This window comes from Epinephelus fuscoguttatus, linkage group LG13 (assembly GCF_011397635.1).
Source record: "Epinephelus fuscoguttatus linkage group LG13, E.fuscoguttatus.final_Chr_v1".
In the NCBI taxonomy this organism is placed as follows: domain Eukaryota; kingdom Metazoa; phylum Chordata; class Actinopteri; order Perciformes; family Serranidae; genus Epinephelus; species Epinephelus fuscoguttatus.
Window position 1 is genome coordinate 12909883 of NC_064764.1, and position 15613 is coordinate 12925495.

Genomic DNA, 15613 nt, shown 5'->3' on the forward strand with positions numbered 1-15613 from the left:
ACTGTATCTATGAAGGAAAATTACCCCTAATCTTTTGACTGTGTTTAGAGAATAATATTACAGCAGTGCTTGTTTAGGACGTGTATCTTTGTGGTGGCTAATCTTTCTAAGCCGATCCTTTCAAGGTATTCTATCAAAGTGTGTTTGAGGATGAAACCACAGCCTGTTTGAAGACCAAACTTTTGAACTGCATGCCTGTACTTCATTGTTTTTCCTCCTCAACAGGTACCCTGTGATGACATCTTACCTCTGCAGCCTACACATTGTTGCCCTAAAGGTGCCTTGTATCTTTCTCTAATGGGATTTTTGCATTTTGTAACATTTGAAATGTACAAAATTTTCTTTCCCTCAGTTGCAACTCAAATTGTTAATGGAAGAGATGCAAAATGGTTACAAGAAAAGCAGATGTGAATTCAAATGAAATCATACAGAGAGGACATATTTCTGTAGTACAGTGCTGTGACCATAAAACTGACCTCTTTTAAAGACTATGCTGTCGTAGGGTATTTTGTTCCTAGTCTCCAGGCTGGAGCAGTTCCAGCGGTGACCTCTGAACTGGTGCTGGCACTCGTGGATGGCAATCTGGATTCCCTGTATTGCTGAAGCCGTCACATCTGGGTTGCGCATGCACACCTCTAGCTGGCGCCGAGTCAAACCCGGCAGTGTGAGACACACCGTGTTGGCGTTCAGGATTGGGTCGATGTTGGGGAGCTTCAGGCCCAAGATTTCATTGGAGTCTACCCTGCATGGAGCACAAAGGCCAGGTTATTGACAAGACACATGTCCAACTCATACATCTTTTATGCTCACAAAAGCCTGCTGAGGACTTTGGAGGTTTCTGTTAATGTTCTTTGGGTTTCACAACAATGCTCAGTTCCTACATTGCCAAACAGACGCGCTGACTCGATGGTCCCCAGTGAAGCTGATGCCTGTACAACCTCAGTTATACACATACTGTGGGTCAATGGTTGTAAAACCATCTCCACATGTTGGTGGTTTGAAGGCGAAATGCACTCTCACATCTATTTTTTTATTTATTTTTTTTGTCCTTTTTTAGATTGATTTGCTTTGCGATCATGCAGAGTTGTCACTAATATAAAAAGAAACTGTTGACTGTGATAGTGGGTACATACTGATCTAAATGCATGTGTCAAAACCTGCAACATGTCATTTAGTGTTAATTTATGCTTAATTCAGGTTTTGTCACCTTATCTTCTCCTAGGTGTTGACTTGACACTGCAAGGTAAGAGTTATGCAGTAAATCAGATGAGTAGAGGTGGGGGATGAAGGAACAGCATCCACCTAGTTGGCATGAATCCAATAGTTCTAGTAACAGTTTCAGATACACAGCAGGGGGAAAAAAAAGCAACTCTCCCACCTCATGCTGTAAAATATCCTCAGGAAATCAGTTAGCATGTAAATCCAGTGACTTTTTAGCTGCAAGGTGTGTCTCTGTACTCAACTGTCTGCTGCTTCTGTTGCAGATCAATCATGTGAACAACAGTAATTCTGCCGACAGCGGTCAAAGCTCACTTCACAGAGAAACTGTAACAGCAATAACAAGGAAAACACAGGCTGCGCTGATGAAGGCTTGAGAGCCGAGCTTTTTCTTTTTCATTATCATTACAAGCAAAACACCGGTTGTGTGTCGCAGCAGCGTTTGTGTGACTGAGACACACAAGACGGTAGCATGCATTGCTGTGGGCACACAAACACATCTGTATGCACACATGCTCAAGCACACCCCGACGTGCACACACAAATACCCAGGTGTAGGGAGGAGAGTGAAGTAACATACAGAGAGACACTTGCACAGCTGCAGAAACTTTGCATGCTATTTCTTTCCATGGTTTCATCAACACATGCAACCTCTGCTGCAAGTTTCTCTTCTGTGAGCCTCTCAGACTAAGAAGTTCACTCCGTCTGACTGAAAAAGCAACCACAAGCTTTGGATTGTTACAGTCTAAAAATGCAACTTGTCCTGACATCAAATGTTGTGGCTTTGCATATTGGTGCCCTACTTTCTAGGTGGCATTGCATGTTGAACTGTGTGCCCCTGTAATTCCAGTTTTGTGTTGCTACCTGTTGTGTTTCCTGCTTTGAGGGTAGACCTGTTTCAACAACTATATTTCCAAAGGCCAACTTTTTATTGATTGGCAACATTGTTTGGGAATGAGGAGTGCATGGGAAGCAGGCAGTTGGCAGCAGACCATAAACTTGTAAAAAGACTAATGTATAAAAACTTTATTTTCTTTATTCTGTGCTTTTGTTAGCTTCAGTCACGTCAGCCAAATCTGTGAGTCATTTAACTTTTGCTTGCATGAATGAAAACTGACTTTTATGTTGTTAAGCAGATAATTATCTAATTACAGAAACTAATAATTCAGGTTTTGATGAAAATGTTTAAATATGCATAGCTGAGGAGCACAGTTTAGAATAAAATTAAAAACAGAAATGCAATTTCAGTGTATTAAACCAGCACAGAGGCGAACTTTTTTTTAGTTTGAATTCATTCCTTATTAATCTCAACTCACCTTTTATCCAAGAGACAGATAACCACCAAGACGCATGTTATTCTGAGGACTGAGTGTTCCATTTTGTGCCTTGTAATTATGACAAAAAAAGAGAGAGAAAAGTTTTAAAAATAAAGATACAAGAGTTTAAAGTCCAGTATTCCGCCTTGAAGTTTAGAGAGGACCAAACAGAGGAGGAGGGGGGGTCAGGTCAGGTCCGGCTAAACGCTGGCGCTGGACTTGACAGCTCCGACGACGTCCAGATGTGCCAGCCAGCGGCGGGATACTCATTCACAAAAAAAAGAAAAAAAAAGAAAAAAAAGTTTCATCCACCTCTAAACTTACTGAATGAAGGAGGCTGCTACAAGTTTGAGGAAAAGTCAGTGTTGTCTTGCTCATACACATCCGTACACATCCCGGTATCTCCGCCGAGGTATCTGCATGGGTATAACATCCGAGAGAGACCGCTGGACCCAGATAGGCGCTCTAAATGAAGTCTGCTTGACTAGTGATGTTTCGGTGCGCTCCGATAGTCTTCTAAACTCCTGCTCTTAGCGCTTCGCCAGCCCACTTTTTTGCGTCACCCAGGGAGAAGAGGAGCGCCGAGGGAGGTCAAGTGCCTCGTTAGAGCAGGATAGAGATCCTTTTAGATAAGGAAACCAGAGACACTTAGCCTGCGCCCTCTGAGAGGGGGAGAACATTTATATTGACTAGAGGAGCGATACTGAGGATGAGGAGGTGGACTACAGAGAGTGGACTATTGCAAAAGTGAAGAATACTTTTGACTATTTGGTCAAAAAGATGTAGATGATTATGAGGAGGGAGAAGAAAGCATGAGGTTAGAATGATGAAGCTGATTATTAGCTGCAAGAGGAAGCCCACACAAGGAAGACTGACTTTTCTTATTTAAAAAAAAAAGGTGATTTATCATGATAAGATGATGAAGATGAAAACAGATTAGGTTACCTTCGCTTTTTATCCTCAAATCAATGATTTTCAGCTACTGTGTGTGTTTGCATCTGAGTACATTGGCAGACTTTTTGTGTCTGGCAATGATAAAAAGAGCTAATAAAATAGGGGGGGTTAATTATTTTTATTATACTTAAATCCATCATTTCACTCTTAACTTTAGTACTTAAATTCAAACTACCTCAAATATCTCCAACATGGCTTTTTTATGAGGGGTGTGTGGGAAGCAGGCAATTGGCAGCAGACCATTAACTTTTAAAAACTAATGTTTAATTCTTTATTTTCTTTATTTTGTATTTTTGTGAGCTTTAATCGCTTCAGCCAGAACAGTGCTTTGAATTAAAGGGACACTTTGTTTTTTAAATTTCGTGGCTCACTTTTGTAAGGAAAACCCAATTGCCAGAAAAATGTTTGCATTGAACGTTTCTGCAAACCACAGAAACATTATATTTGCACATTATTTTGTAGCAGATATGTTGAAACTTCACATTTCTCAATGACGCTGTGGTGAAAGTGTGGTTAGATTTTAGGCTCAAAAATCGCTTGGTTATGTTTAGGGAAAAAAATGTTTTGGCTTAAAACAACCATTTTTGGTGGCTCAAATGCCGCTGAGAAATGTCGTAATGTTTTGGTAAAAACACTCAGTTCAGTGCCATTAACACTGATGGAAATACACAAAGGGTCGTCAAAAGACAGCCAGTGTTGTTGTTTGTTGGTCTCACCAAGGTGACATGCCATTCAACTTCCCCTTCACCTCCTGATGACAAAGTAAGCCTATATATTACGTCACTTTAGAAAAGCTGATACATTATGATTCATATGAAACATACAAATGTACAATGTGATTTTCTTCTGGTGTCTGGGCTCTGGGGGGCTCTAAAGAGACATTTTTAAAAGTAAGGTCAAGACTGAGCAGTAGAGTTAATCCCTAGTGTGGATCAAGCTCCAAATACTCTGGATTCATCTTCAGTTTTCATTCAGGCTGTTCCCAAAGTAATGCACCCAAATCTGGGAACTCAAAGGGAACTTTGAGTCATTTAAAGGTACGTCCTCACCATGTTTCTTTTCCTAAACCAACCACAGTAGCTGTACTTGCCTAAACCTAACCTCCCTAACTTTACATTCATTACATAACTGTATGCTAAGGACGTAACGTCATTCCTGGGGCGCTAATTCGTAGGATATCATACTAACTGTTTTTCATTGGATATCATATGAACCATTATATGAGAATACTTTGTTTCATTACACCCTTCCTTCCTGGTTACCCCTGTTTACATCACCAGGGTGGCTTATTTTCTCAGACTCTGAAAGCTTGTCCAGAGCTACAGACGGCTGTTTTTACATGCTGAGTCGTGCTAATAACCGCATGTAAACTGATTTTGTTGTAGTAAATCTGCAGAGTTCTCTTTTACAGTAATAAGAAGCATCTCTTTAAAAGCAATAATACGTGTTTTAGAGTTTCCAAAGTCTGAATTTGTCACTGTGAGGATTCTCTTTTTCTCTGTGAGTAGAAAAAGTAACATGAAAAAATGAGCGCTTGTTAAACTTGTCGGCTGAAGTTCTCATTGCTCTCTAACGTTGCCTGTGTGTCATGGCCTTTAATCTTTCAATTTAAATGACTATAAAGTATAACAAAAAGCTCCCTTGTTGATGAAGACCACATGATATCACTCATCTCAGTGCTTTATGAGTAGCCTAGAATAAAGATTCAGAAACCACAAATAAAAAGGTTTTCCCCCACCAGTGGAGGGAAGCAAGCATTCTGCCAGCATGGAGTCACCAGAGTAGTAAAACACTACACGGGTTTAGCATTCAGACGCAATTAAGTTGCCATACACAAATTTAGAAGATCAGGAAAACAATCCCACATCACATTTTCTCCCAGAAGGATTTATCACAACACCCTGATCTGGAAGATTTGGCAGAGACGCCAACTTTGTGCTTAATTATTTCAAGGCATGTAAGGGTGGCAGGCTTGTTAGTAGACTTAGTGGTTTCTGAGACTTTGAGTTCAGTTCTACAGCAGGATGTGTTGCATGCTGTCATCCCGGTCTCTCTCTTGCTCTCATCATGACTGATGATAAAATGACTTTCTGAATCACAGTTCCTTATAAACATGACTCATACATTAACTTCCCTGTCTCCACTTGGTGAATCAAAAGCAGAAGGGAGCGCTATTTTGACGCCACTGTGACCAAGGGAGGCAGCTCCATAAACCAAATCATGAAAAGGTGTTAGATGTCCTTTTTTCTTGATTGTGAAAAAACAGTCTGGAATGTATGGAAGCCTGTTACTGCCAGAAATAGATGAAAAATATAGTCATAATAAATATAAAAATTCCCATAATATGTCAAAATTTACATTCACAATATTGAAATTATAAGATTAAAAAAACTAACTATAAAATCAAAATTCTGAAAAAAGTTAAACTCTAACTTTGAAAGAAGACATGATACATATGTGCTCTTAAACATGGATAGTTGAATCTGTAAGCAGTAAAGCCCACCTTTGCTCAGGTCAGTATGCTCACTGGTTTTGCTGGTCAGGCTGTTCAGTACTCTTTGTACATTTCCAGCAAAAAGTAATGCACAACTTCATACATATCCCACTTAACTATTAGCCAGTAATTTGTGCATAATCCACGTACTTTGGAAGGCTGTTATCACCTGACCAATGCTCTGATGGAAGTAAAGAGGGAAGCGGTCCTGAGTGGTCCACTTAGGAGGCAGGTTGGGGTAATGGATGGTTCACAACACACAGGACTTTCCCCAGGACACTGGTGTTCAGAACCATGTGAAGTTTGAGGGAACTCTGAGTCATTTTAAGGTACGTCCTCACCATGTTTCTTTTCTCTAAAGCTAACCACGGTCACTTTACTTGCCTAAACCGAACATCTGTAACTTACGGTAATGACGTAACTTGAAATTTAAGGACATGTTGTCATTCGAGGGGCGCTAATTCCTAGGATAACGTACAAACAGTTGTATGTATTGTCACTTATACTCATTAAAAACTTGATTAGATGTGCCTGTACAATCTAACGCAATCCAGTCCAATTACATTATAAAAACATTGATCTCATATAGTGACAGGGTTGCTCATATTCAGAGGTGTTCCTAATATTTGGATGTTTGTAAATTGGTAGGAAAAGTTTGTATAGTGGCAGTATAATATAGTCCAGTACAACACCACCTTCAACTTTGACCTCAGTAATAAATAGAGTTTAATGCACATGTTTCCAACAATGTCACCAAAAAGGTAATGATAGACATCATGGCAGAGCTGTTGTTTTGAATTATAATAGATTGTACCTAATAAAGTGGCCACTGGATGTAGGTTCTCTGGTTCACATATTGTTTAAAGCAGGTTCACGTGCAGTAACAGTAGGTGCCACTGTGGCCACAACTGACACCTGAAAGCCAATTCTCATCTAAAATGTAGTGTTACAAGAGTGCAAGAAGAGAAATGCAATAAAGCTAGCAAGTTGACTGCTGTAGGGCAACGTTGTTGCTGTTTGATAACGTTTCTAACGTTATCAAACATTAGCTACTGTAAACTACATGTAATTTTGACAAATTTAATTTTTAATTTGCAAGAGAAAAAGTGACAGTCTCGCTTGAATGAGACAATAAGTCAAATACTGTGAGACTGTAGGCATTTGACATACTGTAAGCATTTTTATTTATTTATCTAAAGCGTGAGTTTTTTTTTTTAATCTAATTTTCATTCAACTTTTACCTTTTTTTGACTTTAAGGTAGTCAAAACTTTGATCAAAGCAAACATTTTGAGACTGTGAAAAAGTCAGAATTATAAAACAGCAAGTCAAAATGACTTACCATGAGTACTTTTTAAAATTTTGATCAATACTAACTTTTTATCTTTTTTTAATTTCACCGCAGATATGAGCTTCCACTGAGATGCTTTGATGTGATCCACAAGTCAAAGTTACAGATGTCAAGTTAGTGCTCAGATTAAATGTCACTGACCTCAAATTATCAACCAACAATTGAGTCAATGTGTCTTAAGCAAATATCAGTAGGATCTATAAGCCCGAATCTGTTTTTAATTTGAGCATTACTACTCTCAAAATGTGTCGGGGATGACGACTTTGGGGCCTCATTTTTTTTACTTGAATGACAAGTGTAGATCCCAGCAGGGAACAACACTGTTTTTACGCACGGGTTACATATTCATGCTGTGGACTTATTACACATTATTCATAATGAAAAGGATATTGTGCACGCACACACACGCACATGCAGACACATAATACACACAACTTCCACATCTGGACTGGAGTCCTCTGCCAAGGAATTGGGTCTGCCGTCTTACTCTCACCCTGCCTCTTTTTGTGTGTGTTTCTCATTTTTTCTCTCTCTGACACACACATGCACACACACCACACATACACACACCTTTAATTGTTTCCCATTCTTCACCAGAGTGTACGTTCAGTTACTTTCATTAAAAATGATATGGGAAACGTTTCAGTGCTGGTCCCAATTCAACTCAACTCTTGTGTCTAGAGACATAAAGACTTTATTTTTGTCAAATGCTCATGCCAGGATCATTTCATAGTTCCCTATTTTGTGCCTGAACGTTTTTGTTTCAACATGACGTTCCTGTGGCCCTTGAAAACATTTATTATTTTTTATCTTGCGCTGTTCACTCTAACTCTCTCCGCTACATGAAATATGAACCTGCCGAACATTTAATTCAATAATAAAGAAAAACACAGAGTTTTCCCAACAGCGCCGGCCTTTTTGTCGAGTTGCAGTGTCTGGTTCAATTGAAACTTTATTGTCCTGCAGGGAGAGACACGGTCGAGGCTAAGTTTTCACAGTCTGGTGGCGAGTGCCATGTAAACACATTAGGTCATACAGTATTTATGAATATAGTTTCTCGTCTTGTGCAATCAGACTGTTAACTTTTAGTGTGGCTGTATCACGGAACAGCAGTGATTTACTACTGAGATGTAACACGTGGAAATATAAGATTTTATCTTTATGTTTGTGCTATGGCAAACAAATCCAGTTGTAAAATTCAAAGCTCATGTTGGGGTTAAGACCTTAATACAGTAAGTGTTGAGACTCGGTTTGTCATGTGGCCTTCTCCTCAGGCTCAGCAGAAAAAGTGTCACATCAAGACAGTGGTTAGCTCCTTACCAGCGATCTTCTCCTATGATAAATAGTAACTTCTGTGCCAGGTAACTTTTAACTAAAAAGTTAGATTACATATAAAACAAAGCAAGACACATCTAGAAAGGGAAACACCCGCCACACTTGTTTTTCTATATTATGAAAAAAGTGACATTTAAAACAGTGATGGCCAAAAATAAATAAACAAATCTTTTTAACAACTCCTTTTAATGTCTGCCATGTACCGGAAGAGTCTGTCAAACGTCCAAGTGCTCATAAATCCGTAACATGTCGTGACTTAGTGCAGCACTGGCATTTGACTTGAATGGGAACCTCTGCCAGCCAAGGCCAATGGTGCATTTGCATGCTCCTCAAATGGTTGTTTTTCCAATTTCGCTGTGTTCATGAGCTTTAAGTTGTAATGTGGAAACATCATCATCACACAGATGTGTTGTATGTATTTTATTGCGCAGAGCATTTAAACAACATGATGACAATGAAGAGCGAAGGAAACAGTTGAGATGACCCATGAAATATAATCAGGAACTTATTTTTCAGATCATTCTGACACCACATGAATGCAGCACACAACTGCAGTGGTAACTGGGATGTCTAACTGTCGAACATGCTATAATGGAGTGCACGAAGAAACTGACACCATATTTTCCAAAATAGTATCAAAAGTCAAAAGGTTTGACACATTTTCACGTAACAACTTGAAGGAAGTGAAACTGTGAAAAGAAGTGTTCACCCATCACTAATTCAGATGCTTGATGGAACAAAAGTAAAACAAGTAATCATGGCACTTGACAAAATGATTGTGATTTACATATTAGTTACATACACACTTACTAGTGAACTTGCATAAACATCAAGTAATGATTTTTTTTCTCCAAACACTTAATAGTTGTTAAGTGTTTGGAGACTTACTTGGATACACATTTAGGATTAATATCCACTATATACACAGTCATGCCTACATATTTAATTATTATATCAGCATTGACTATACAAGTGGGACAGATCAAAGTAGCACAAAAGCAGCAATAGAGTTGAACTTTGTAGATAATAGGAAGAAAACAATCTAACTGCTGTATATAACCGAGTGGCAACCTTCAGGGCTAAAAATGCCACCCAGTCGCCAGAAGATGTTGGCATTGCACAAACCATGAATACGTAAATTTGCGCATTCCATACATATCATATCATGTCTGTTTGAGTCTGTTTGAGTCCAACAAACAACAAAACCAGTGATTTAGCAAATAATTGTCGTGTTTCCAGCGCCTTTTAGGTACCAAACTTGAGTGTTATTTAGCTACCTGTCGCTGTTTATCCAGCGGGTCCTGTGCCATAAAAAGCTTTTTGTTTTCTAAGACATCACTGCCTTTCTTGCCAGGACAGTGGCACAAAAACTGATCTTTTTTTACCTAGACATCGCTGCTTTTCCAGCGGGGATTGTGCCCCCAAAACCAGATATTCTTAGGCAAAACATGCTCTTCGCAATCGTAACCAAGTGATTTTTGCGCCTAAACCTAATCACGCTTTAACCACAGCATTGTCGAAATGTAAAATTTTAATATATCCTCTACATAATAACATTTAAGTGTAACATATCTGTGGTTTGCAGGGTTACACAATTAATTGAAAAAACTATTTTTGGAAGGCAACAGGCAATTGGTTTGGAAAAATGTAGCACAAGTGTCAAAAACTGCAGTTCCTCAAATGGCCACTTGAGGCTGGCTCCAAAAACAGTTTGAAACCCATTGACATCCATGTTAAATGCCAGACTTTACAGCAGATACAAACATGTTTACAGCCTAGTACACAAAACATTTTGGGTCACTATGGCTAATTTCCCCGTTCATAAGAACTGTATGTGGGGTGAATTTTTTTTTATCTAACTCACCCGTTTAATTTTTAAGGCTTTCATGAAGAGTGGCATCAATCTTTTCATCTGACTATGCAAGAAAGCGAATAAGCTTCCCGAAATGTTATAAACCTGGATTACAACGTTCAACTGCATTGCTGCTTTTGCACTCGGTTGAAAACCATGGTAACTTTGGTCTGATTACCTCTGTCACACTTGTAAACTCAAAGGTGGTACATAAGTGTTGATGTGGTATATTACTGCCCTTTTTCCATTGTGTCTTGACTTTGGTGCATTTTACACAGTACAGCAATGAGCTTTCATTAGTTTGCATCGTCCCCCCCTTTACTGCCATGAACTTTTTAAGATTGACTTCATTGTTGCAGAAATAGCAAAGCGGGTGTTATGGTTACTTCCACCATTTAATGCATGCAAAGGACTATCATGAGCCCAAACCACTGTTAACTGTCACCCTTGGATCTCATACATCCCAAATTATGTAGAAGGTAGTTTACTCTGATTAGATTTATGATAGGTCAGGAATAATTACAACATATAGTAATTTAAAGATAGCTTGTGGCTATTTTGCAAAACCCTCATCCTCTCTCTCTGGCTAGTCTTGGCCTTTCTATACCTTTCTTTTTCGCAGCACATGGACCAATAACACTTTGACAGTGCAGTGCGCAGTATATTAACTGACAGAAGTTGTGTTTGTCACACCCTCACTCTCTGTGTCTCTCTGAGAAGGGAGTTCAAGTGAAGTTCATGTTTCTTGGAGAGTTTTGCACCGAGCTGACGAAAATGAGCAAAGCAGAGGAGAGCGCGGCAGAGCAGAGGTTAGTCAATTACAAGGCTCGACTCTAGTAACAAACTTCTAACAAGCAAATTCTTGGCCCTGCGTGTGTGTGTTTGTGCGAGCGTAGGAGACAGAGAGAGGGAAGAAAAAGAGAGTGGGTGCACGAGGCTGTCAATAAGCACGGGTGTTTGTATGTTTTTGCATGCAGGGGCACATGTTTTGTGATTCTGCGTGAAATGTGGAGAGCGGGCAGGGCAGGACAAACAGTGGAAAGGACGGGACAGCTGTGCAATTACACCAGAGGGAACTGAGACAAATGACAGGGCTGCCAGTTAGACAATCAGTATTCCAGATCGATGGCAACTGTGATTGAAGTGTTTGAAGGAGAAAGTTAAAAACAAAAAGTACTCATATGAAAACTTTGTTACTCTCCTTTTCCCCGAACTCTACTTCATTTTTCTTTCTGCGTCTGAGTCCTTTAGCCCAGGACAGTTTGACTGAAGCAGCTTTATCTTACAGCACAAAAGGGTTATCATTTTCAAATCAGCATACAAATAAGCAGGACTCTGGATTTCTTTACGGTGATTGACATTTAATATTCTCTCATTTACGGCGTTACACTTCAATCCACAACTTTATTTTACTAATCTACAAACCACACATCCACTCATGCTATGCTTTGCTGTAGATCTAATGTTTATGTACCTTCCAGTGCCAGTAACACATGCATGTTATTAAAGCAGTCACAGAGCGGTTTCTTACTGCAATGTATTGTATCTGTGTTGCAATCCCCATGCCGAGACCCCAGTGTGGTTCTAATCAATTAACCCGTCACTGCGGGGAATGAAAATATCCTGGGGTTGTGAGAACCGGCTTTATTTTGGATGATCCTGACGATTCACAGAATGTACAGAGAACACATGCCTGAGGGGAGGTAAAACTTCGCTGAGGATCCTTTAACAAAACAGGCACCAACGTGGGATGCTAAACTTCTGTGACTTTTTTTCCCCTCGCTGAATGGAAAAGAAAATATTTCTGGGGCTGTATTTTTTGGGAAAGGCAGAAAGCGAAAGTGTCATATTTTACATTTTGAGTTCAACCAAAGGTTCTATAGTAGTTGTTCATTTCAAAAACAGCGTGGACTTTTAATGGGGTCACACTGATGCCTTACTTCTTATGCTTACCTCTTGTCATTCAGCTTATTTTGTTCCCTCAAACTTTGTTAGGGGTATCATGAAAGATACAAGAAATAAAAGAGAAAGTTTTATCACAGATTACATTACAAAGCAGACACTGCACTTCTGATGGTGCTATGTACTGTACTTTGTGCATATACCCGCACATTCTGATGTCCCCACTATTTCTGTCCCTGAAAGCAGATAGGGGTTCAGTACCTTATTCAACAACACTTTTATGAGGTTTCCTTATGATCTAAGGCAGTGGTTCCCAACTGGTGAGTCATGGTCCAAAAGTGGGTCGCAGGTCCATTCTGAATGGACCGCAAGTGACTTGTAAATGTGTCAAGTTTGAAAAAGTCTGAAAAGAAAACCCCACTTTATTTTTTAGTACGGTGAATTTTCAGAATAGCACTTTTATTTTGAAGTGCCGTCTCCAGCTAGAGTGTGTAACTTACAGACAGCTACTTGACAGAGACAGCAAACTTGCTTGAGGGCATGACCAAATGTGAGTATGATGCTGGATGTATTAAACTGTGTGGACCTTGAACTAATGACTAAGATGAAATCTGGACCCTGTGGCTGGACCAGTTGGAAACCACTGATCTAAGGTGTATGTATGACAATGATGTCCTGGATCTGAGCTCAGTCCAGGACCTTCGTAGAACCTCATCCCTCCTCAGCTTTCTCTGGACCTATTATGCTCTTCCTTATTTCCTGGCATTATGTGTAATAATGCTGAATGTTCAAATTAAACGTGGCTAATGAGGTAAGCATATGTAAAATAAATATCTGTAAGCAAATTCCTCAGGTTTCAGACTGTTGTAAATACTTTTTGTCAATGTTTTGTTTTGTTTTCTGCTTTGGAGACAAGCTGACGTTAGCTTGTGATGGATTTCTTTATATGGTCATCTGCTGCAGGCATGTTACTGCAGGTGTTTACATTACATAGCACAGACTGCTACATATAGCTACATGCTAATGTCAGGGAAACATGTATTGTTGATTGCAGAAGTTGTTCATTTCTCCCTGATTTTGCATCATATTACTGATGGAACATGTCCAGTTGTTAGGTAGTTTAGAAGCTTTTATCAGTGAATTTTCACGTCACAAGTGCACTATACTCCATCAAAGTCATTCCCCAACTGTAAGTGCACTGCTACATGTAGCTACATGCTAACATCAGGGAAACATTTCATTTTGGTTGTATATGTTGTTAAAAGTCTCTCCCAGGTTTCAAATCATATTCCTTATGGCACATGTCTAGTGTCGATTTGAGGCTTTTATTCGTGATTTTTCACAGTACAAATTGCCACTATACTCAGTAATAGATAATTCTGCTGGCTGCAATGACGGTGCAAAGATGCTGAGATATGGAAGACCTGGATCCACTGAACACAGTCAGAGCAGACTGATCTTTTCAAGGATTGGGGCTTGAAAAAAACAGGCACTAAAACAGAGCATCTGAGACAGAGGGTGAATACAGGTGTTCCAGCACAGACAGTATGATGAAAAACAGAGTATTTTGTAAGCATTAGTCATGTAAACATGTTCTAGTAGAAACCTAAAATGCAAGTTTGAACCTGAAAATGAGCAGAATAGGTGCCCTTTAATGAAGGCCAAAAAGGACACTTTATACTGTATGGTAACAAACTAACAAATCTAACACAACTAGCAGAACACCAGAGCAATCTGAGAAGGGGAAGAGGCGTTCTCTGTACATGTGCTACAAAGCAGGGGCACGAGATAAGACAGGTGAATTATGCTATTCTGAAAACCTAAAGATTCTTTTCTAAAAGGGAATATATAGGTATGGATTTGCGCACACGCACACACACACACACATACACTCAGTTTTTTCTGTTTAGCGGAATCAAACTGCTTGCTTTCCTTCCTGCCTCACTTACCTCTGGGTATCTCTAATTGGGGATGATTACAACATGTTTGCATGCCATTGTTGTCTGTAAACGTTGTTGTTTGTGCGTGTGTGTGTGTGTGTGTGTGTGTGTGTGTGTGTATGTAAGAGAGTGTGTCTACATGCTTCTGGATTTGGAGTGTGCATGTGTGTGTAATTCAACTAGGGAGGTATGCAAGGTAGCAGGCACAGTCGATCCAAGACTGTGTTTACAAACCCTTATCTTTGCTTCAGAGCAAGATTGCCATATAAAGAACACTTGGATAATTATATGGGTTACTAAGCTAAAAATGTCAATAAAAATCTCTCTCTCTCTCTCCTTCTGGCACACATAAAAACTAATGCTCACGTACAAGCACACACACACACACACACACACACACACAAACACAAACACAAACACACATAATGGTTACATAGGCTTAAAAGCTGAGTTGATTGAAACCAAGCCACATGAAGGAGAGCTGTGTTGACAATGCTCTGCAAGTACAATCAATTATGGTAGATGTGTTTTACATTTTCTTTTGTCATTATTTCATTACAGCTTATTTCACTTAATTTTGATTTCTTTTTTTGATATTCTTTTTTGATTATCATTACCATCAGTCCTCTCAGTGCACTCTGTCACCCCCAGTAGGATAGAGGTGTAGCACTGGAGTTTATCAACTTTCTTCTGCAAGGACGCCATCTTGTGTTCAAAAAGCCAAAATGGCAAGAGCATTCACTATATGTGGGAAATTATCCTGCTAAACAGAGGAGGTAACCGAGTTCTATAATAGTTGCTTAGCCCTGTGTTATTGAATTTGTGCAATAATCTACCCAAGAGGGATACAGTATGTTACAGTAATGGGGCTCTTCACACTGCAGCAGCCCACATATTGCTGAGGTCAAAGGTCTTTTCTAAGCTTCCACGTCAATGTGTGTGTTGTGCAGCGAAATGATTTCTTACCCACTTTCCCAAACAGAACAGATGCTTTGCACGCTGATCGCATGTTGCCCATGCACATGTGCACACACTTTAGTGAGCTGGTTGTCTGCTTCCCATCAAGGCATTCCACGACTGTTGTTGCACAAACAACCATGTTTATTGTCTCTGTCCTAAAGAGAACGAGACCTGCCCTGTCTTCACACAGGAACAGACTACTGAGCCAAAGCAGCCACAATAGACAGCAGGCCCCCCCTTTGTCTCCCACCAACCTGTGGCGGCCATGTTTTCACAACCCAAGATAACAGAGG

General features: G+C 39.7%; 1 protein-coding gene across 1 annotated transcript in view; it reads right to left on the reverse strand.

The window, feature by feature from the left end:
- The window catches only part of wnt10a (wingless-type MMTV integration site family, member 10a), a 30390-nt gene extending 27363 nt beyond the window's left edge, over positions 1 to 3027 (reverse strand). Inside the window, exons 1-3 of the mRNA XM_049594614.1 lie at positions 2859 to 3027; positions 2535 to 2603; positions 477 to 742 (exon numbers count right to left, since the gene is read on the reverse strand). Coding sequence (XP_049450571.1) covers positions 477 to 742; positions 2535 to 2596 — 328 coding nt within the window. The 5' untranslated portion in view covers positions 2597 to 2603; positions 2859 to 3027. The remainder of the gene's footprint in view (positions 1 to 476; positions 743 to 2534; positions 2604 to 2858) is intronic.
- Positions 3028 to 15613: the final 12586 nt, after the last annotated feature.